General features: G+C 43.3%; 1 protein-coding gene across 1 annotated transcript in view; it reads right to left on the bottom strand.

Moving 5' to 3' along the window:
* Window positions 1–24,077, bottom strand: part of LOC132822058 (MICOS complex subunit mic25-like) — a 544,468-nt gene that overhangs the window by 384,767 nt on the left and 135,624 nt on the right. Inside the window, exon 5 of the mRNA XM_060835068.1 lies at window positions 10,419–10,502. Within this exon, the coding sequence (XP_060691051.1) occupies window positions 10,419–10,502 (84 nt within the window). The remainder of the gene's footprint in view (window positions 1–10,418; window positions 10,503–24,077) is intronic.

Here is a 24,077-nt window from a genome sequence, read left to right as displayed (position 1 = left end):
AATATTTTCACAGGAGGTCACAGTATAGCCTTAGGGGAAACGTTCTGCAGCATAATAAAAATGCACTTATCAAATAGGCAAAATTAAACAATGTTAAGAAAACTACAGGGAGCGCTGTTACACTCTGATGCCCAGTTACCATATGCACAAAGAAAAGGTCTAAATTGCTTTCTAATTTCGTTTAAAATTTAAGGTGTAAAAGTTCATAGGAAGTTTGGCCGCAAGTCATTGCTGTTACATGGTTGTACTTATGTCAGGAAAAGAAGCATACAACTTAGCAAACGGGACATACATTTCACTGCTTGAGATTCTAAGATGATAAGCAGAATCCTTTAGTACACTGAAGGAAGTGAGAAGAAAGGTGGGCAAGGGAATTTAATTGGGTGAGAATCGAAGATCAGACTCTTGTCAGTGGGATAAAGGTTTGCAATTAAGTTCTCAGACCAAGGTGGATGGACGTTCATGACTGTAGATACTGAGAAGCTTATCTGCAATAGTTGCTCCTTAAAAACACAACTTGCCAGAATTAAATGGTTGCCTCAAACTAATCTCTACCCAATCAAAAATTTCATCTCTTCACATACCCGGCAATTGCTGTGATTAGTTTGCTTCGCTAGGAGAGATTAAGAGGTTTTCAACAGGGTTGAACAATAACTAGTACGTAGTATATTAAGAAACTCTATGGACTTTACAGAAGAATGACTGACTCTACTGAAGGTACGCGGCTTCTCTCTGAATTTCTCTCTCCCCCACCCCCACGTCCCCGCCCAAGTTGTGTCTCTCTCTCTCTCTCTCTCTCTCTCGTGATTGTCAGAGTAGAGGGTTTTACTGTCCCAGACATTAACTCTTTCAAACTCTTGTACAACTTCTACACCTAAGCCTGGTCATCTTTTTACCCAATCCATTTCATTTTACGTGCAACTCCTTCGAACCCAAGATTCTGACATCAAAAATTAAACTTGTCAGGAAGTTTTGTAACTTCCCCAATTACATTGAGATTTTTAGTATTCAGTTCTTTTTCTGAATTCCTGATTCAACATCCAGTTTATCCAAATATATGCCTTTTTTTATTCATTCATGGGATGTGAGCATCGCTTGATATACCACCTGAATTGCCCTTGTACTGAGTGGCTAGACTATTCCAGAGGGCAGTTAGAAGTCAACCAAATTGCTGTGGGTCTGGAGTTACAAGGAGGCCAGACCAGCAGATTTCCTTCCCTGAAGGGCATTCATGAACCAGCTGGGACTTTATGACGATTGACAGTTGTTGCACTGTCCACATTAGGACTTAATTTAATTCTGGACTTTTTTTGCGTGGGGTTCTGTATTTCTAACCCAGTGAAATTACCATTGCATATATATAGTATATATAAAAATATATACTAAATAAGATCTCTGTTGATTATCATCTCTCTGGACAATTACTATTTCTTCATCTTGATCTTATATCTAAACCGTTTCTCCTTCCACCATGTTGAGTAAGGTTCCTGGGATGATAGTTCCTACAGTGATGTAATTGTTTTGCCTACGACTTTTCTTTGACTTGAACTCCCTGATAATCATGGACTTCTAGCCCTGGAAGTAGTTTTCTTTGGATAGAATGGGAAATTGTGTTCAAAACTTCTTTGTAGAATAACACTTCTGGTGATGTCAATACACAGCAATACAGTAGGTCTATTAGGACTGCTGTTTGGAAACTTTTAATTCTTCTATAACAGTGGTTAGATGGTTCTAACTCCTCTTCTATTCAACTGAGAATCTCTCCAGGAACGAATCTACAGTTATCTCCAAAGCATGTTAAGTAGTCAGTTGCATTGTTCATTTATTAATTCACGGCATCACCGGCTAGGTTAGCATTTATTGCCCATTCCTAATTATCCAAAAGTCAGTTAAACATCAGTCACATTGCTGTAGGTCTGAAGTTGCGTGTAGCAGATACGTAAGATTTGCAGATTTCCTTTCCTAAAAGACATTTGTGAGCCAGACGAGTTTTTACAGCAATCGACAATAGGCTAGGTTTCTTAATTCCACAATTTTACTGAATTCAAATTTCATGGGATTCAAATCCACATCCCTAGAACATTAGCTCGGAGTTCTGGATTACTAGTCCAGCAACATGAACACTCGCACCACTTTCCCAAAGGAACTAGGAATTCACTAATGATTCTTGGTTTTTGTGGGTCTGCCATTATGCCCTTACTACTAACAATGTGCCCTAGGAAAGGACTATAAGTGCTTTTTGAAAGCAAAAGAAAGATGGGAGCCACTAATGTACAGCAAGTTCCCACATACAGCAATGCAACAATGATCAGATCTTTTGTTTTGATGCAGTTGGTTCAGGAGCAATATCTACCAGGACACTGGAGAAAAAAATCCTTTCTCTTCAAAATGTTTAATTTTGAACTCAGATGACAAAGGGGACCTCGTTTTAACGAGTCATTTGACAAATAACACCTCCATCGGTGAACGCTCCCTCACTGCAGTACTGAAGTGGCAGGCATCACAGAGATGTGATTGCAGGGGGTTCAGGACTGGCAGTTAAACATCCAAGGATTTACAGCTTATGGAAAAGACAAAGAGGTAGGCAGAGGGGGTGGGGTTGCGTTGTTAATTAAAAATGGAATTAAGTCTACGGCACTGAATGACATTGGGGTTAGATGATGTGGAGTCAGTATAGGTGGAGTTGAGGTACCACAAAGGCAAAAAAACCATAATGGGAGTTATGTACAGAGCTCCTCACAGTGGTCAGGACCAGGGCGCAAGATGTACCGGGGGCAGAGTTGAGTATGGTAGCCATTACAAAAGAGGAAGTGCTAGAAAAGCTAAAAGGTCTAAAAGTTGATTAATCTCCTGGCCCCAATGGGCTACATCCTCAAGTTCTGAGGGAGGTGGCTAAGGAAGTAGTGGAGGCGTTAGTTGTGATCTTTCAAAAGTCACTGGAGTCAGGGAAAATCCCAGATGACTGGAAAATCACTGTTGTAACCCAATTGTTCAAGAAAGGATCAAGACAAAAGATGGAAAATCATAGGCCAATTAGCCTAACCTCGGTTGCTGGTAAAATTCTAGAATTCATCATTAAGGATGAGGTTTCTAAATTCTTGGAAGTGCAGGGTAGGATTAGAACAAGTCAGCATGGATTTAGTAAGAGGAGATCATGCCTGACAAACCTGTTAGAATTCTTAGAAGAGGTAACAAGTAGATTAGACCAGGGAAACCCTGTGGATGTTATCTACCTATCGATCCAAAAAGCCTTTGATTAGGTGCCTCACGGGAGGCTGCTGAGTAAGGTGAGGGCCCATGCTGTTCATGGTGAGCTACTGGCATGGATTGAGAATTGGCTGTCTGACACAAGGCAGACAGTTGGGATAAAAGGTTCTTTTTCAGAATGGCAGCTAGTGACAAGTGGTGTCCAGCAGAATTCAGTGATGGGGCCGCAGCTGTTCACTTTATATATAAATGATCTGGATGAAGGGACTGGGGGTATTCTGGTGAAGTTCGCCAATGATATGAAGTCAGGTGGACAGGCAGGTAGTACTGAAGAGGTGGCTGCAGAAAGATTTAGACAGTTTAGGAGAGTGGTCCAGAAAATGGCTGATGAAATTCAATGCGAGCAAGTGCAAGGTCTTGCACTTTGGAAAAAAGAATATAGGCATGGACTATTTTCTAAATGGTGAGAAAATTCATAAAGCCAGAGTACAAATGGATCTGGGAATGCTAGTCCAGGATTCTCTAAAGGTAAACATGCAAGTTGAGTCTGTAATTAAGAAAGCAAATGTAATGTTGTCATTTACCTCAAGAGGGCTGGAATATAAAAGTAGTGAGATGCTTCTGCGACTTTATAAAGCTCTAGCTAGGCCCTATTTAGAATACTGTGTCCAGTTTTGTGCCCCACACTTCATTAAAAACATACTGCCACTGGAGCTTGCCCAGCAGACACTGACACGGATATTCATTAGATTTTAGAAGGTTGAGGGGAGCTCTAATAGAAACTTACAAGATAACGCATGGCTTAGAAAGAGTGGACGCTGGGAAGTTGTTTCCATTAGGCAAGGAGACTAGGACCCATGTATTCCCTTACATTTTCAGCTGCCCAAAAATGTAAGGGAATAATTTTAAGGAAAAGGTTATGTTTCTACTTTACAATTTTAAGGGTTTGTAGGTTAGCCACAGCATTGATTTGATGCAAGTGATGCACTTCTGATTCTGGGCATTGTGGTACTAAACCCTTTTCATTGATTCTCCCCTGTTTACATTCACTGCCTGCTGCTGTTCTCCATTAGGCAAGAAGCAGAACTGAAGCTGTCAAATCTGCTGTAATTTCAGTAGAGTATCTTCAAAAGAAGCAGCTCTGTACTTCAAGAACAACAACCAATAGTTTTACATTTTATAATGCAGCAGACAAGAGGAGAATTGCAGGCGTACCTTTAACTGCTCTTTCATAACATTAAAGCATCTTAGATTCCTCTAATCCATCCACACGTCTTCACTGCTAACTTCACAAGCGTACAGTCACACCATCTATTTTGGTAGCTTGTGTGAAACAGTTGATTTAGTGCCCAATTAGGAGTAGCATTTTTGTACTGTAGACTAATGTCCAACCAAGGCCAATATAGACCAAGCACAATTCTACTTAATGACCCCTAACAGCTTTCGATGATTGTTAGTTCCTCTCACACAGCCCACAAGAAACAAATTGATCCACAAGTTTAGCTGCACTGCAGTGATTTGCATAACCCAGTACTTATTCTGTGCAATGTTTTTACCTACTTGTTTTATTTAATGCTTCTGGAATATAGGTGTTAACAGTTGCGGCAGTATTTGTTGTCCATCCCTAATTGCCCTTGAAGTGCTGACGAACATCTAACTTCAACAGTCCATGAGGTGTGGTAGATCCAGTGTTGTGAGGAGGGGAGTTCTGACATTTTGATCCAGCAACGGTGGAGGAACAGCATTATAGGTCTAAGTTCGTCCAATGTGAATTGCAGGTAAACTTACAGGTTCTGGTAGTTCTGTGCAACTGCTGTCTTCGAGATGTTATAGTTTGGAAGGTGCTGTCAAAGTTGCTTGGGTAAGATGAAGCAGTGCATCTTGTAAATAGTGTACATTGCTGACACTATGCATTGTTGGTGAAGAGAATGAGTGTTTAAGAAAATACATTGGATGCTGATCAATTAGGCTTTGTCCTAGATAGCATTGTTAGAGATACACTCATTATGGCAAGTGGATAGTATTCCATCACACTTCTGATTGGTGTCTTAGCAATGGTGGACAGGCATTGAGAAACAGAAGATGAGCAATTAATGGGTCGCCTTCTATGAGCATAATTCTAACATCCAGAACAGGTAGCAAGTTCAGCTTATACATGGCACTGTATGAAAACACAAGTAGCAGCATTTGTTTCAGTCTAATTATAACTTTAATCTGAATTTGTCACAAGTTTGGCCACCTTAGCATTAAGCTCTCTAGTTCCCTCCCGAAACATCTCCACCTCTACGGACTCCTTTAAAATGCTTTCGTCACCTCTCTCAATAGCTTATGAGATCTAGTGTCAAATACTGTTGGATAATGTTCCTGCAAAACTACTTGTGAAGCCTTAGCTACATTAGAAGAGCCATTTAAAAATGCAAGTTACTAGCATTAACTCATTAATTGTTGAAGTTCTCATTTTCTGAACATGAAGCTGATGCAATTAAATCATTAGCTCTCTATAAATACTTCATTTGAACAGCAGAACTGAAGTTTAAATAATTGTTTTACAGAGGTAGAGCTCAATAATCCTCAGCTCTACACATTAAAATATAAAACCAGGTCTATGGTCTATGTACTATGGCAGTGCATTTAAAAAAGGTTAAAAACAATAAACTATCAGTGAAATGGAAATCAAAAAGAATTCTCATAGAGAAAAGAAAAGAGTATTTTGGATTAAATTCTACAAGGTCACTGAAGCAAATGGTTCAAAACAATTCAAAAAGCAACAATGTGAGTTTTTGTGAGAGAAAGGCTTGGATGATCTATTGATTAAGCAGTAATTCAATTAGACAAGTAACTAATTAACCAAAATGCAGGAAAGAGAGACAAACAAATTAGGTGACAAACAGATTACTTTCTGTAGTCTGCCAATCACGTTTGGTTGGGAGAAAGTGAGGACTGCAGATGCTGGAGATCAGAGCTGAAAAATATGTTGCTGGAAAAGCACAGCAGGTCAGGCAGCATCCAAGGAACAGGAGAATCGAGGTTCCGGGCATAAGCCCTTCTTGAGGCATTCCTGAAGAAGGGCTTATGCCCAAAATGTCGATTCTCCTGCTCCTTGGATGCTGCCTGACCTGCTGCACTTTTCCAGCAACATATTTTTCAATCATGTTTGGTTGTCTACCCAGGTTTCTGCTTGTTGAATATGTTTTTGTTGTGAAACAAAGATGCTCACACTATAGTCATAGAGTCTTACAGCACAGAAATAGATCCTTCGGTCCAACTCATCCGTAGTGACCAGATATCCAAATTAATCTAGTCCCATTTTCCAGCAAATGGCCCATAGCCCTTTAAACCCTTCGTATTCATATAACCATCCAGATACCTTTTAAATGTTGTTATTGTACCAGCCTCCACGACTTCCTCTGGCAGCTCATTCCTTACACACACCACCCTCCGTGTAAAAAAGTTGCCCCTTAGGTCCCTTTTAAATGTTTCCCCTCCTACCTTAAACCTATTCCCTCTAGTTTTGGATTTACCTACCTCGGAAAAAGAACTTGACTATTCACTCCATCCATGCCGCTCATGATTTATAAACCTCCATAAGGTCACCCCTCAGTATCCGACAGTCCAGGGAAAATAGCCTCAGCCTGTTCAGCCTCTCCCTATAGCTCAAATCCTCCAACCCCAGTAACATCCTTGTAAATCTTTACTGAACCTTTCAAGTTTCACAACATCTTTCCGATATAAAGGAGACCAGAATTGCACGCAATATTCCAAAAGTGGCCGAACCAATGTCCTGCACAGCCGCAACATGGCCTCCCAATTCCTGTACTCAATATTCTGATCAATAAAGGAAAGCATACCAAACGCCTTCTTCACTATCCTATCTACCTGCAACTCCACTTTCAAGGAGCTATGAATCTGCACTCCAAGGTCTCTTTGTTCAGCGACACTCCCTACGACCTTACCATTAAGTGTATAAGTCCTGCTAAGATTTGCTTTCCCAAAATGCAGCACTTCACATTTATCTAAATTAAACTCCATCTGCCACTTCTCAGCCCATTGGCCCATCTGATCAAGATCCTGTTTTATTCTGAGTTAATCTTCTTCACTTTCCACTACATCTCCAATTTTGGTGTCATCTGCAAACTTACTAACTATATCTCTCATGCTCACATCTCAAATCATTTAAATAAATGATGAAAAGTAGTGGACCCAGCACCTTGTGGCACTCCACTGGTCATAGGCCTCCAGTCTGAAAAACAACCCTCCCCCACCACCAAAGGTCTTCCACCTTTGAGCCAGTTCTGTATCCAAATGGCTAGTTCTCTTGTATTCAATGAGATCTAACCTTGCTAATCAGTCTCCCATGGGGAACCTTGTCGAACGCCTTACTGAAGTCCATATAGATTACATCTACCATTTGCCCTCATCAATCCTCTTTGTAATTTCTTCAAAAAGCTCAATCAAGTTTGTGACACATGATTTCCCATGCACAAAGTCATGTTGACTATCCCTAATCAGTCCTTGCCTTTCCAAATACACGTACATCCTGTCCCTCAGGATTCCCTCCCCAACCATTTGCCCACCACCGATGTCACGCTCACTGGTCTATAGTTCCCTGGTTTGTCCTTACCACCCTTCTTAAGCAGTGGCACCACATTTGCCAACCTCTAGTCTTCTGGCACCTCCTCTGTGACAATCGATGATACAAATATCTCAGCAAGAGGCCCAGCAATCACTTCCTTAGCTTCCCACAGAGTTCTAGGGTACACCTGATCAGGTCCTGGAGATTTGTCAACTTTTATGTGTTTCAAGACATCCAGCACTTGCTCCTCTGTAATATAGACATTTTTCGAGATGTCACCATCTATTTCCCTACATTCTATATCTTCCATGTCCTTTCCCACCGGAAATACTGATGCAAAATACTTATTTAATATCTCCCCCATTTTCTGCAGCTCCACACAACGACCGCCTTGCTGATCTTTGAGAGGCCCTATTCTCTCCCCAGTTACCCTTTTGTCCTTAATGTATTTGTAAAAATCCTTTGGATTCTCCTTAACCCTATTTGCCAAAGCTATCTCATGTTCCCTTTTTGCCCTCCTGATTTCCCTCTTAAGTATACTCCTACTGCCTTTATACTCTTCTAACAATTCACTCGATCTATCCTGTCTATACCTGATACATGCTTCCTTCTGTTTCTTGACCAAACCCTCAATTTCTTTCATCATCCAGCATTCTCTATACCTACCAGCCTTTCCTTTCACCCTAACAGGAATATACTGTCTCTGGACTCTCGTTATCTCTTTTCTGAAGGCCTCCCATTTTGCAGCCATCCTTTTATTTCGAACAACTGTGTCCAATCAGCTTTTGAAAGTCCTTAAGCAAAAGTGAGAACTGCAGATGTTGGAAACCAGAATTTAGATCAGAGTGGTGCTGGAAATGCACAGCAGGTCAGGCAGCATCCAAGGAGCAGGAAAATCGACTTTTTGGGCAAAAGCCCTTCATCAGGAAAGGTTTGATTTTCCTGCTCATCGATGCTTCCTGACCTGATGTGTTTTTCCAGCACCACTCTGATCTAAACTTTTGAAAGTTCTTGCCTAATACCGTCAAAATTTGCCTTCCTCCAATTTAGAACTTCAGCTTTTAGATCTGGTCTATCTTTCTCCATCACTATTTTAAAACTAATAGAATTATGGTCACTGGCCCTAAAGTGCTCCCCCAACGACACCTCAGTCATCTGCCGTGCCTTATTTCCCAAGAGTAGGTCAAGTTTTGCACCTTCTCTAGTAGGTGCATCCACATGCTGAATCAGAAAATTTTCTTGTACAAACTTAACAAATTCCTCCCCATCTAAACCCTTAACATTATGGCACTCCCAGTCTATATGTGGAAAATTAAAATCCCCTACCATAACCACCCTATTATTCTTACAGATAACTGAGATATCCTTACAAATCCCTTTCTTATTTTTCAGTTCAACCCAAATAACTTCCCTGGATGTATTTCCATGAATATCCTTCCTCACTACAGCTGTAATTCTATCTTTTATCAAAAACTCCAGTCCCCCTCCTTTCTTGGCTCCCTCTCTGTCCTTCTTGTAGCATTTGTGTCCTGGAACATTAAGTTGCCAGTCCTAGGTAAAAACAATGACTGCAGATGCTGGAAACCAGATTCTGGATTAGTGGTGCTGGAAGTGCACAGCAGTTCAGGCAGCATCTGAGGAGCAGTAAGATTGACGTTTCAGGCAAAAGCCCTTCATTCAGGCTTTTGCCTGAAACGTCGATTTTACTGCTCCTCGGAAGTTGCCAGTCCTGCCCATCCCTGAGCCATGTTTCTGTAATTGATATGATATCCCAGTCCCATGTTCCTAAACGTGCCCTGTGTTCATTTGCCTTCCCTGTTAGGCCTCTTGCATTGAAATAAGTGCAGTTTAATTTATCAGTCCTACCTTATTCTCTGCTTTGTCCCTGTCTGACCTGACAATTTGAGTCAACTGTACCAGGCTCAGATTGATCTCTTTCCTCACTATCTCCCTGGGTCCCATCCCCTCCCGATCTTACTAGTTTAAATCCTCCCAAGCAGCTCTAGCAAATCTCTCTTCAATTTAGGTCCTTCTTGTACAGGTCACTTCTGACCTGACTGCAACCTCATATCCTGCCTATCCCTAATAACTTTTTAGCTCCTTGCTTAAGATAAATCTATCCAAGTTTGCCTTAAAAATATTCAACAACTCTGCTTTCACCGGCTTTTCAGGAACATAGGTCCAAAGACCCAATGAGAGATTTTTAAAAATGCCTTATTTCTGTGTCACTCTGCACTGCAAACTGGCCATCCAGCCAACTAATGTCAAAAGATACAACCGGCATGTTTTAAACAAAAACTCTCAGAAAAACACAAGAACTTAAAATTTAACATTTGCCCAGGAAATTCTGTGCTCACATCTGGTTGCCCTGAGCGTGCTGGTCACTGCATATTATTATAATGCTATTAAAATGAAAACTACTGTATACAGAAAACATTACAAGAATTCCTATTGATTTCCTGTTCAAGAGCATTCTACACATTGTTCATACAAGGAATCAATGATAGTCTTGTTCTATTACACACTCTTATGCTAATACCGCTGACGCACAGGTTCTCTTTAACAGAGGCAACCAATTATAACCATCGATTTCAATGCAGGAATTCAGCTAATCATAAATTAATATTTTTTTCCTGACCTTCTGTTCTATAAGGTCCAACTGTTCTTTATAAAAGGCTTCAAGTCTCTGAAGATCTGCTTCCTTCTTTTCCAGTTGGCTGGTCTGAAAAATGTGATATATAAAGTTAGAATAAATTTTGCATAATACATTACCCTATTTCAAGCCCAGGGAAAACAAAATGAAGTAAAGACAAAAATTGCTGGGAAAACTCAACAGATCTGACAGTATCAGTCCAGCAACAGAATTCAGGTTGATGACCTTACATCAGAATTAGAAAAGGTTAGAGTGAATCTGGTGTTTTTTTTATAATAATCAATGACTGTAGTCATGGTCATCATTAGGATATAGCTTAAATTCCAAATATATTCATTTAATTTATATTCCACCAGATGCAGGGTGGAATTTAAACCAGCATATTACCCTGATGCCACTGAATCCCAAATTAAGTTTGAATTTGAGTTTGATTTATTGTTGTCATGTATACTGAGATACAGTGAAAGGATTTGTGTGCTGTACAGGCAGATCTTACCATATAAAGTGCATCAGGGTAGGAGAACAGAGTACAGAATACAGTGTTACAACAGTAGAGAAGGAACAGAGAATCAAAATTAACATTTGAGAGGTTCATTCAAAAGTCTGGATGCAGCGGAAAAGAAGCTGATTTGAACCTGTTCATACAGATATTCGAGTATTTATATCTGCTGTCCAATGGAAGAGGGTGGAAGAGAGTATTACAGGTGTAGGAGGGATCTTTGATTATGTTGGTTGCTTTCCCTGGTGAGTTTTTCTAGCAATTTCCCCCAAAGTGGGAAATATAGATGGAGTCAATGGATGGTTTGTGTGATAGACTGGCTGTAACCACAACTCTCTCTAGTTTCTTGCAGTCTTGGGAAGAGCAGTTGCCATAGCATGGTGTGATGCATCCACATAGGTTGTTTTCTAAATGTCTTTGGGACATGCCAAGTTTCCTTTGCCTTCTGAGGAAGTAGAGGCATTGTCGTGCTCTCTTGACCATCATGTCGATGTGGGTGGACCAGGACAAATTGTTGGTGATCATTTGGCAATGCTGTCACTTTAAAAAGGTTATCTTGTCCTTGGTTTTTTTTGAAGATAGGTCATAAAGGCAGAGGTGGAAAAGAGTATAGGAATGGAAGGGAAATGGCCAGTTCTCCCTGTTCAGTTTTTCTCTAATTTTTTTTAATTGAAGCAGTCATAATATGTGTGAGTGCAGAAGTGTTATAAGCTTCAGTAAAGGATTCCTCGGACTTTCTACAAAGTCTCTATCCAGATGTTGTTCCCTCTTGCCTCTAAGAATCTGTGTTTGAATTGACCTTTTTGCAAAGGGGGTGTGTTTATGGGATGTTACTGTATTGTAACAGTTAGCTAAGATGCTGTATCGGGATGACTATGTTTTCCAATAGTTAAGCTACTCTAAATTCCACTTTCCTTTGATCATGTTTCAACTGTAGAGTTTAAATAAATTCTGTTTTGCTTAAAGCTGAGTGGTTTGACCAGTTACAACATACCTGGAACACCCATGTCACATCTGCCTTTAAAATAAGAAAAAGGTAGGATCTAGGCTACCTTCTTAAAATATTTTGAGGAGGTTTGGCCTGATCCATATCAATTGGCCAATTCTACCTCAACACCACTGGTGCAGACAGGGGCATGCCCTCCTCTCCACTTCCTGAAGGCAATGACCAGCTTCTTCGTTTTGCTGACATTAATGGAGAGATTGTTGTCTTTACAATATGCATATTAATATTACACTCCGCTAACGATTCACTACTAAATTATCTCGAAACAGTTTGAGTAATTTCTGAACTTTACCCTAGTTTCAACCCAAATTATTCACTAACTCATGAAGCATGCAAAAAGCCTTCACCTAATGAGAGTGGGCTGCAAAAATGTGCATTCCACTGACAGCTTGCACCACAGCAGACAATGACTACCAGTCTTCCACAGTACTTTAGGCTTAAATTGGGTGGCCATAAGTACAAGAAATAAAAATGACAACTGACTGTGAAGAATTACAATTCCTCCCACTACAAAACTCTGCTTTATATCATTTTGTTGTTCTGTGTCAGTATCACTGCTGCAAACCACTTGTCATCGGCTGAAAGTAAATTGAAAAATATCAAAAACATGCAGAACATGGACCTATAATCTGATGGCATTAATGAGTGAGAAGATGTGTGATTATCACACTAGGATCCATTTTAACACTCAGTTGTGACTTGTGCCTCGATGGTTCCTGATCTGCTAAAAAGCTGCAATAAAAATAAGCAATGGCACTCCCATCATTGCCTAATGTTTCATTAGAAAGCTTCCATTAGCTATGCTACATGATTCCCTTTATCAAAACTGTCACTCTAAACAAACTTCAGCAACTGAACTTTGGATCACTCAAGTGGCACATCAGAGTAGTTGCGGCAGTTTAATTGTACGCTGAAATCAACTAACAGCTTAGTGGGAGGGTTCTGATTGTTGTGTTACTGAGTAAACACTCCACAAAGACCCCAAGTTCAAGCTCCCATCAACCTTTGCTTCGCTCAGCAATTCTACCCAAGTCAACAACAGAAGGTATTACAAATGGCCTTGACTGGAAAAAAGACAAATATCATGAGCAAAGCACTTTACTTTTCATGATCATCAAATTACACCTTCAAAGTGCAGGTATGAGGCAAGGACTGAGCCATAATAACTCCCACTGATAGATAGTTTGATGAAGGTACAAAGAAGAAAACATGGAGCCATACTCTAACCAAGATTAGCATTACTGAGACAACTGACTGCCAAAGACACAAACAATTTTTCAAAATATGGTAGCTCAGAGTGCAAAGGAGTAACCAGTACATTTGGGCCACTCAATCTCACCACACTGCATGAGTCAAAATATAAAAACCAAAGAAATGCATATGCTGAAATTCAGAAACAACATCAGAAATTGCTGGAAAAGCTCAGCAGGTCTGGAAGCAGCTTGGAGAGAAAGCAGAGTTAATGTTTCTGGTCCAGTGACTCTTCCTCAGAACTGACTCTGCTTTCTCTCCACAGATGCTGCCAGACCTGCTGGGTTTTTCCAGTAATTTCTGATTTTGTTTCTGCAGCAGTCTGCTGTTTTGGGTTGATCATAGAACCAGCATGATAACAACATATAACTTATTGCCTGACTAATCCAAAAGATTCAATAATGAAATAATCAAATATATTCAAAATAAAAGCAAGTTATTTGAGTTAGTAATGAAAAATTAATTTGAAAATACAACTAAATGCCAAGTGATAAAATAAATTTCATTTGTCTTTTGGGAAGTTGTTTTAGAGTCTTAGTTATAGAGGTCTACGTCATGAAAAATAGACCCTTCGGCCCAACTTGCCCATGCCAGCCAGTCTTCACAAATTAAGTTAGTCCCATTTGCTTGCATCTGGGCCATATCCCTCCAAATCTATCCCATATGTTCCTGGTTAAATGTTTTTTTAAATGACAAAATTGTGTTCGCTTCCATGACCACTTCTAGCAGCCTGTTCCAGACACTCACCACCCTCTGTGAGGAAAAAAATTGCCCCCTGGACCCTTTTGTACCTCTTGCCTCTCACCTTAAACCTATAGTTTTAGACTCTCCTATCATAGAGAAAAGCTATTTACCTTATCTACGCCTCTCTTGATTTTATGTAGCTCTATATCACTCCTGTTGCCTATACTCCAGGGAAAAAAGCCCCAGCCTATCCAACCTCTCCTTATAACACAAATCTTCCAGTCCATGTAGCATCCTAGCAAATCTTTTCTGCACTCTTTCTAGTTTAATAATATCCTTTCAAAAGTAGGGCAACCAGAAATGCACAAAGTACTTCAAATGTGGCCTCACCAATATCTTGTACAGTGGCAATACAGCATCCCATCTCCAATACCAATGCTCTGATCATCGAAAGCTAGCATGCCAAAAGCCTTCTTCACCACCTTATCTGCCTATGACTCCACTTCAAGAAGCTATGAACCTGTACCCCTAGATCTCTTTAGTCTATAACATGGCCCAGGGCCCTACCATTGACTGTGTAAGTCCTGGTCTGTTTTACCAAAATGCAATACCTTACATTTATTTAAATTAAACTCCATCTGCCATTCCTCAGCTCACTGGCCCAGTTGATCAAGATCTTGCCGCATTCCCAAATGATCTTGTTTACTGTGCACTATACCACTAATTTTGGTGTTATCTACAAGCTTACTAATCATACATCCTAAATTCTCAGCCAAATCATTTTTAGTATAATTGCTAATGCTACTTAGCTCTAATTCAACATCACCTCCTTCAAATCACCACTATTTCTAATTGTTAGAATGTTTTTCTACTGCAGTAGTGGATGAGTAGAATAGATAGCTGCTTGACCAGGTCTGTGGCAAGTGGTGAAGGAACCAACAAGAGGGAAAAACATACTTGACCTCATCCTGACCAATCTGCCAGCTACAGATGGATCTGTCCATGACAGTATCAATAAGAGTGACCACCACACAGTCCTTGTGGAGACGGCGTCACACCCTCACATTGAGAATAGCCTCCATCACATTGTGTGGCACTATCACAGTGCTAAATGGGACAGACTTCAAACAGATCTATCAACTTGAAACTGGGCATCCATGAGGGACTGTGGGACATCAACAGCACAGAACTGTATTCCAGCACAATCTGTAACCTCATGGCCCGGCATATCCCCCATTCAACCATCACCATCCAGCCAGGGGATCAACCCTGGTTCAATGGAGAGCGCAGGAGGCCATGCCAGGAGCAGAAAAAGGCATAGGTTGATATGAGGTGTCAACCAGTTAAATAAGACTACTTGCATGCCATTAGTATAAACAGCAAGTGATAGACAGAGCTTAGCGATCCTACAACCAACGGATCAGATCTCAGCTCTGCAGTTCTATTACATTCAGTCGTGCATAGTGGTGGACAATTAGACAATTTACTGGACGAGGAGGCTCCACAAGTATCCACATCCTCAATAATGGAAGAGCCCAGCACATCAGTGCAATAGATCAGACATTGGATAGACAGTGAACAAAGAACAAAGAAAATTCAAGCACAGGAACTGGCCCTCCAGCCCTCCAAGCCTACGTCGATCCAGATCCTCTACCTAAATCTGTCGCCAATTTTCTAAGGATCTGTATCTCTATGCTCCCTGCCCATTCATGCAACTGTCTAAATACATCTTAAATGATGCTATCGTGCCTGCTTCTACCACCTCCACTGGCAACACTTTCCAGGCACCCACCACCCTCTATGTAAAGAATTTTCTACACATACCTCCCCTAAACTTTTCCCCTATCATTTTGAACTTGTGACCCCAAGTAATTGAGTCCCCCACTGTGGGAAAAAACTTCTTCTTATCCACCCTGTCTATACCTCTCATTATTTTGTAGACCTCAATCAGGTCCCCCCTCAACCTTCGTCTTTCTAATAAAAATAATCCTAATTTACTCAACCTCCTTTTCTTAGCTAGTGCCCTCCTTACCAGGCAACATCCTCATGAACCTCCTCTCCACCTTCTCCAAAGCATCGACGTCCTTTTGGTAACGTGGCGACCAGAATTGTACAGAGTATTCCAAATGTGGTCAAACTAAAGTCTTATACAACTGTAACATGACCTGCCAACTCTTGTACTCAATACCCTGGTCAATGGAGGAAACCATGCCCTATGCTTTCTTGACCACTCTATTGACCTCCATTGCCACCATCAGGAAACAATGGACCTGAATCCCAAATCTCTCTGTACATTAATTTTCCCCAGGCCTTTTCCATTTACTTTATAGTTTGTTCTTGAATTAGATCTTCCAAAATGCATCACCTCGCATTTGCCCGAACTGAACTCCATCTGCCATTTCTTTGCACAATTCTCTAATCTAATGTATATTCTGCTGTATTCTCTGCCAGTCCCCTTCACTATCTACTACTCCACCAATCTTAGTGTCATCTGCAAACTTGCTAATCAGATCGCCTATACCCTCCTCCAGATCATTTATGTATATCACAAACAACACTGGTCTTGTACAGATCCCTGTGGAACACCATTGGTCACAGGTCTCCATTTTGAGAAACTACCTGTCTCCTGCTACCCAATCGGTTCTCTATCCATCTAGCTCGTACACTCTGGACCCCATGCAATTTCACCTTCTCCATCAGCTTATCATGGGGAACCTTATCAAACATCTTACTAAAGTTCATGTATATGACATCTACAGCCCTTCCCTCATCAATCAACTTTGTCACTTCCACAAAGAATTCTATTAAGTTGGCAAGACATGATCTTCTCTGCACAAAACTATGTTTCCTATCACTGTTAAGCCCATTTTCTTCCAAATGGGAATAAATCCTATCCCTCAGTAGCTTCTCCAGCAGCTTCCCTACCACGGACGTCAGGCTCACCGGTCTATAATTACCTGGATTATCCCTGCCACTCTTTTCAAACAAGGGGACAAGGGCAATTTTCCAATCTTGCGGGACCTCACCTGTGTTCAAGGATGCTGCAAAGATATCTGTTAAGGCCCCAGCTATTCCCTCTCTCACTTCCCTCAGTATTCTGGGATAGATCCCATCTGGACCTGGGCCCTTGTCTACCTTAATGCCTTTTAGAATAGCCAATACTTCCTCTCTCCTTATGCCCACTTGACCTAGAGTAATCAAACATCTATCCCTAACCTCAACATCCATCATGTCCCTCTCCTCAGTGAATACCAATGCAAAGTGCTCATTAAGAATCTCACCAATTTCTCTGACTCCACCCATAGCTTTCCTCCTTTGTCCTAGGGTGGACCAGTCTTTTCTCTAGTTTTCCTGTTGTTCCTTATATACAAATAAAAGGTTAGGGATTTTCCTTAAACCTGTTTGCTAAAGATATTTCATGACCCCTTTTAGCCCTCTTACTTCCTTGTTTCAAATTGGTCCTACATTCCCAATATTCTTCCAAAGCTACATCTGTCTTCAGTCGCCTAAACCTTATGTATGCTTCCTTTTCCCTCTTAGTTAATCTCACTATTTCACCTGTCATCCACGGTTCCCTAATCTTGCCATTTCTATCCCTCATTTTCACAGGAACTTATCTCTCCTGAACTCTAATTAATCTCTCTTTAAAAGCCTCTCATATATCAAATGTGGATTTTCCTTCAAACAGCTGCTCCCAATCTACATTTCCAGGCTCCTGCCAAATATTGGTATAGTTGGCCTTTCCCAAATTTAGCATTCTTCCTTTAGGACCACTCTCATCTTTGTCCATGAGTATTCTAAAACTTACTGAATTGTGATCACTATTCCTAAAGTAATCCACTACTGAAACTTCAACCACCTGGCCAGGCTCAGTCCCAAAAAATGGTCCAGTATGGCCCCTCCCTGAGTTGCCTATTGACATACCGCTCTAAAACAACCTCCTGGATGTTCTTACAAATTCTAGATCTAGACCTTTAACACTAAGTGAATCCCAGTCAATGTTGGGAAAATTAAAATCTCCTATCACCACCAACCTGTTGCTCCTACATCTTTCCATAATTAGTTTACATATTTGTACCTCTATCTCACACTCGCTGTTGGGTGGCCTATGATACTGCCCCAATATTTTTACTGCACCCTTCCTATTTCTGAGCTCTGCCTATATTGCCTCACTGCTTGAGTCCTCCATAGTGCCCTCCTTCATCTTTGACCAGTAATGCAACTCCTCCACCCCTTTTACCTCCCTCTCTATCCCTCCTGAAACATCGATATCCTGGGATATTTACTTGCCAATTATGCCCTTCCCTCAACCAAGTCTCAGTAATAGCAATAATATCATGCTCCCAGGTACTAATCCAAGCCCTAAGTTCATCTGCCTTACCACTTCTTGCATTAAAACAATTGCACCTCAGACCACCAGTCCCTTTGCAGTCATCATCTGCTCCCTGCCTACTATTCCTCTTAGTCACGCTGACTTCATTATCTAATTCCTTACAGGCTTTAGTTACTACCTCTTTATTGTCCACTAACCTCCTCATTTGGCTCCCATTCCTCACCACTTTAGTTTAAACCATTCCCAACAGCATTAGCAAAAGCACCCTCAAGAACATTGTTTCTAGTCGGGCGCAGGTGTAGGCCATCCAGTTTGTAATAGCCCCACCTCCCTCAGAACCGGTACCAACATCCACCACCTTTCAAGCCACACATTTATCCTGCCTATTCTTTCATTTCTACTCTGACTAGCATATGGCACTGGTAGCAATCCTGATATTTCTACCTCTAAGGTCCTACTTTTTAACTTGGCTCGTAACTCCTTAAATTCTGCTTGTTGGACCTCATTTTGTTTTTAGCTAAATCACAAGTGCCTATATGCACCACGACAACAGGTTGTTCACTCTTCCACTTGAGAAAGTTCTGCAACCGATCTTAGACATCCCTTACCATGCACCTGGGAGGCAACATACCATTCTGGAGTCTCGTTTTCGACCACAGAACCACCTAACTACTCCCCTTACAAGTGAATTCCTTCTGACTATCACCCTTCCACTCTTTCCTGCTCTTATGAACAGCAGAGCCAGCCATGGTGCCATGAACCTGGCCCCTGCTGCCTTTGCTAAACAGTATCCAAAATGGTAAACCTGTTTGATGTCCTGGATGTCAGGCCAGATTCCAGCCAATTCAGGCAAAAGCCCTTCATCAGGAATAAGGGCAGAGAGCCTGAAGCGTGGACAGATAAGCAAGAGGAGGGTGGGAATGGGGAGAAAGTAGCATAGAGTACAATAGGTGAGTGGGGGAGAGGGGATGAAGGTGATAGGTAAGGGAGGAGAGGGAGGAGTGGATAGGTGGAAAAGGGGATAAGCAGGAAGGACAAGTCCGGACAAGTCAGGGGGACAGTGCTGAGCTGGAAGTTTGGAACTAGGGTGAGGTGGGGGAAGGGGAAATGAGGAAATTGTTGAAGTCCACATTGATGCCCTAGGGTTGAAGTGTTCCGAGGCAGAAGATGAGGCGTTCTTCCTCCAGGCGTCTGGTGGTGATGGAGTGGCGGTGAAGGAGGCCCAGGACCTCCATGTCCTCGGCAGAGTGGGGGAGGGGGAGGTGAAATGTTGGGCCACGGGGCAGTGTGGTTGATTGGTGCAGGTGTCCCGGAGATGTTCCCTGAAGCGCTCTGCTAGGAGGCGCCCAGTCTCCCCAATGTAGAGGAGACCACATCAGGAGCAACGGATACAATAAATTATATTAGTGAATGTGCAGTTAAAACTTTGATGGATGTGGAAGGCTCCTTTAGGGCCTTGGATAGAGGTGCGGGAGGAGGTGAGGGCACAGGTTTTACAGTTCCTGCGGTGGCAGGGGAAAGTGTCAGGATGGGAGGGTGGGTTGTAGGGGGGCGTGGACCTGACCAGGTAGTCAAGCAGGGAACGGTCTTTGCGGAAAGCAGAAAGGGGTGGGAGGGAAATATATCCCTGGTGGTGGGGTCTTTTTGGAGGTGGCGGAAATGTCTGCAGATGATTTGGTTTATGTGAAGGTTGGCAGGGTGGAAGGCGAGCACCAGGGGCGTTCTGTCCTTGTTACGGTTGGAGGGGTGGGGTCTGAGGGCGGAGGTACGGGATGTGGATGAGATGCATTGGAGGGCGTCTTTAACCACGTGGGAAGGGAAATTGTGGTCTCTAAAGAAGGAGGCCATCTTGTATCTTCTGTGGTGGAACTGGTCCTCCTGGGAGCAGATACGGCAGAGGCAGAGGAATTGGGAATACGGGATGGCATTTTTGCAAGAGGTAGGGTGGGAAGAAGTGTAATCCAGGTAGCTGTGGGAGTCGGTGGGTTTGTAAAAAATGTCAGTGTCAAGTCGGTCGTCATTAATGGAGATGGAGAGGTCCAGGAAGGGGAGGGAGGTGTCAGAGCTGGTCCAGGTAAATTTGAGGTCAGGGTGGAATGTGTTGGTGAAGTTGATGAATTGCTCAACCTCCTCGCGGGAGCACGAGGTGGCACCAATGCAGTCATCAATGTAGCGGTGGAAGAGGTGGGGAGTGGTGCCAGTGTAATTACGGAGGATCAACTGTTCTACGTAGCCGACAAAGAGACGGGCATAGCTGGGGCCCATACGGGTGCCCATAGCTACCCCTTATGTCTGGAGGAAGTGGGAGGATTCGAAGGAGAAATTGTTAAGGGTGAGGACCAGTTCGGCCAAACAAATGAGAGTGTCGGTGGAAGGGTACTGTTGGGGATGTCTGGAGAGGAAAAAAACGGAGGGCTTGGAGGCCCTGGTCATGGTGGATGGAGGTGTAGAGGGATTGGATATCCATGGTGAAGATGAGGCATTGTGGGCCGGGGAAACAGAAGTCTTGGAGGAGGTGGAGGGCGTGGGTGGTGTCTCGAACATATGTGGGGAGTTCCTGGACTGGAGGGATAGGACAGTGTCGAGGTAGGTAGAGATGAGTTCAGTGGGGCAGGAGCATGCTGAGACAATGGGTCAGCCAGGGTGGTTAGGTTGTGGATCTTGGGAAGGAGGTACAACCGGGCAGTGTGGGGTTCCCGGTCTATGAGGCTGGAAGCTGTGGGTGGAAGATCTCCTGAGGTGATGAGGTTCTATATGGTCTGGGAGATGATGGTTTGGGGATGGGAGGTGGGGTCATGGTCGAGGGGGCGGTAGGAAGAGGTGTCCTCAAGTTGGCGTTTGGCTTCAGCAGTGTAGAGGTCAGTGCGCCAGACTACTGCGCCCTTTTATCCGCTGGCTTGATGGTGAGGTTGGGATTGGAGCAGAGGGATTGGAGGGCTATGCGTTGTGAGGGTGAGAGGTTGGAGTGGGGGAGGGGGGTAGATAGGTTGAGGCAGTTAATGTCCTGGCGGCAGTTGGAAATGAAGAGGACGAGGGCAGATAATAGGCTAGCGTGGGGTGTCCCGGTGGATGCAGTGTGTTGGAGGTGGGCAAAGGGGTCCTCAGAAGGTGGGCGGGAATCCTGATTGTGAAAGTAAGCTCAGAGGCGGAGGCGATGGAAGAATTGTTCGATGTCACGACGTGTATTAAATTCATTGATTCGTAGACGGAGGGGGATGAAGGTGAGTCCTTTGCTGAGGACCGATCGTTCATTCTCAGTGAGGGGAAGGTCTGGAGGGATGGTGAAAACTCAGCAGGGCTGTGAGCTGGGATCTGTTGTGGGTGTGGAGCTCGGAGTGGAGCTGGGAGTGGGGGCGGAACCTGTACCTGGAGTTGGTATGATGGTGGTGGGAATGGGGGTGGAGTCATGAGCAGGGGTAGTGTTCCGCTCGGGGTTCTGGGGGGTGGTAATAGTGACAGTGGGGTCTGTGGGGGGTTGTGTCAGCAGAATGCAGGTGAATGGCGTTGGTGGGGGCGGAAGTGGTGGCAGACACGGCAGTAGGGGTGGCGGAAGTCACTGAGCGTGTGACATCAGCGATGATGTGAGGGGCAGAAGTGATGTCACGTGTGATGCATGAGGAATTGTGAGGGGGTGGAAGTGGTTGTGGGGGTGGCCATGATGGGGCGGAAGTGACATCATCAATTATGTGGGTGTGGCAGCTGCATGGCTAATGGAGTCCATGTAGTTTCAGAGGTCGGGGGAATCTTCTGGAATGTTTGAGGAGCGCTGGTTATGAAGGTGGGTAGATTAAAGTTTGTTGTACTTACAGTTTTTGATGTTTGAGATGGAATTGAAATACTGTTTGTTGAGAGTATGAATTCTCCTGAGGATCTAATACAGAGTGGGTCCTTTGCAATTCTGAGAGAGTGTGGCTCTCAGCTGAGGCAGGGCTGACTGCAGAGAGGTTAGGTGCCGGCACATTGCTGCAAACGTGGAGCGGAGGATCTTGAAGGAGAACCATTGCTGGTGTTTTTCAATCTGTAGTCTGTACTGTTTGTCCTGTTCGGGTCTGAACTCTGCTGGTTTAAAGGTGTTCCGGAGTCCGTGTGGGATGAGTTGGTTACGGAGGCAGGCACTGAGGAAGCAAATGTGGCTGTAGTAGCAAGTTTGTTTCACGACATGGTTGAAGAGCTTCAGGGCAGAGGAAATGACCTGGGAGTTGCAGTAGGAGAGGGACTCCCTGAGATTCTTGTAGAGAGAGGAGGAAAACTTCTTCAAGGCAGGCATCCTTGCAAGAGGATTCGCAGTAGGGTTAAAATCAACGAGGTAAAAACAATGACTGCAGATGCTGGAAACCAGATTCTGGATTAATGGTACTGGAAGAGCACAGCAGTTCAGGCAATATCCGTTGCTCCCGATGCAGTCTCCTCTACATTGGGGAGACTGGGCGCCTCCTAGCAGAGCGCTTTAGGGAACATCTCCGGGACACCCGCACCAATCAACCACACTGCCCCGTGGCCCAACATTTCAACTCCCCCTCCCACTCTGCCGAGGACATGGAGGTCCTGGGCCTCCTTCACCGCCGCTCCATCATCACCAGTCGCCTGGAAGAAGAACACCTCATCTTCCGCCTCGGAACACTTCAACCCTAGGGCTTCAATGTGGACTTCAACAGTTTCCTCATTTCCCCTTCCCCCACCTCACCCTAGTTCCAAACTTCCAGCTCAGCACTGTCCCCATGACTTGTCCAGACTTGTCCTACCTGCCTATCTCCTTTTTCACCTATCCACTCCACCCTCTCCTCCCTGACCTATCACCTTCATCCCCTCCCCCACTCATCTATTGTACTCTATGCTACTTTCTCCCCACCCCCACCCTCCTCTAGCTTATCTCTCCACGCTTCAGGCTCTCTGCCTTTATTCCTGATGAAGGGCTTTTGCCCGAAACATCGATTTCGCTGCACCTTGGATGCTGCCTGAACTGCTGTGCTCTTCCAGCACCACTAATCCAGAATCTGGTTTCCAGCATCTGCAGTCATTGTTTTTACCTCCAGCCACTTCGATTGATATAAGAAATGTTTGGAGGCAAAGGCTGTGGGCCCTGACAACATTCTGGCAATTGTACAGAAGATTTGTGCTCCAGAATTCACTGCTCCCCTAGTCAAGCTGTTACAACACTGGCACCTAACAACAATGTGGAAAATTGCCCAAGTATTGTATGTAAAAAGCAGGACAAATTCAATTCAGCCAATTACTGCACCATCAGTTACTCTCGATCATCAACAATAAAAGGATGGAGGGTGTCATCAACAGCAATAACCTGCTCAGTGATGCCCAGTTTGGGTTCCGTCAGGACCATTCAGCTCCTGATTTCATTACAGCCTTGGTTCAAACATGGACAAAGAACTGAATTCCAGACATGAGTGGCAGTCCTTGATATCAAGGCTGCATTTGACCGAGTGTAGCATCAAGGAACCCTAACAAACCTGGAATCAATGGGTGTCAAACTCTCTGGTGGTTAAAGTCATAAGTGACACACAGGAAAATGGTTAATGTTTCGGAGTTCAATCATCTCAGCTCCAGGACATCTCTGCAGGAGTTCCTAACGTCCTATGCCCAGCCATCTCCAGCTGCTTCACCAATGTCCTTCTTTCCATCATAAAGTCAGAAGTGGGTACATTCGCTGATGATTATACAATGTTCATGACACTGAAGCAATCGAGTCCAAATGGATCAAGAGCTGGACAACATCCAGACAAGTGGCAAGTAACATTTGTGCCACACAAATGCCACTCTATGACCATCACTAACAAGAGACAACCTAACCACCGCCCTTTGACATTCAATGGTGTTACCATCACTGAATCCCACACTATCAATATCCTGGTCTTA

Source organism: Hemiscyllium ocellatum, chromosome 14 (genome assembly GCF_020745735.1).
Source record: "Hemiscyllium ocellatum isolate sHemOce1 chromosome 14, sHemOce1.pat.X.cur, whole genome shotgun sequence".
Classification (NCBI taxonomy): Eukaryota; Metazoa; Chordata; class Chondrichthyes; order Orectolobiformes; family Hemiscylliidae; genus Hemiscyllium; species Hemiscyllium ocellatum.
Note: the sequence above shows the minus strand (reverse complement) of the source record. Positions and strands in the feature narration are given on the sequence as shown.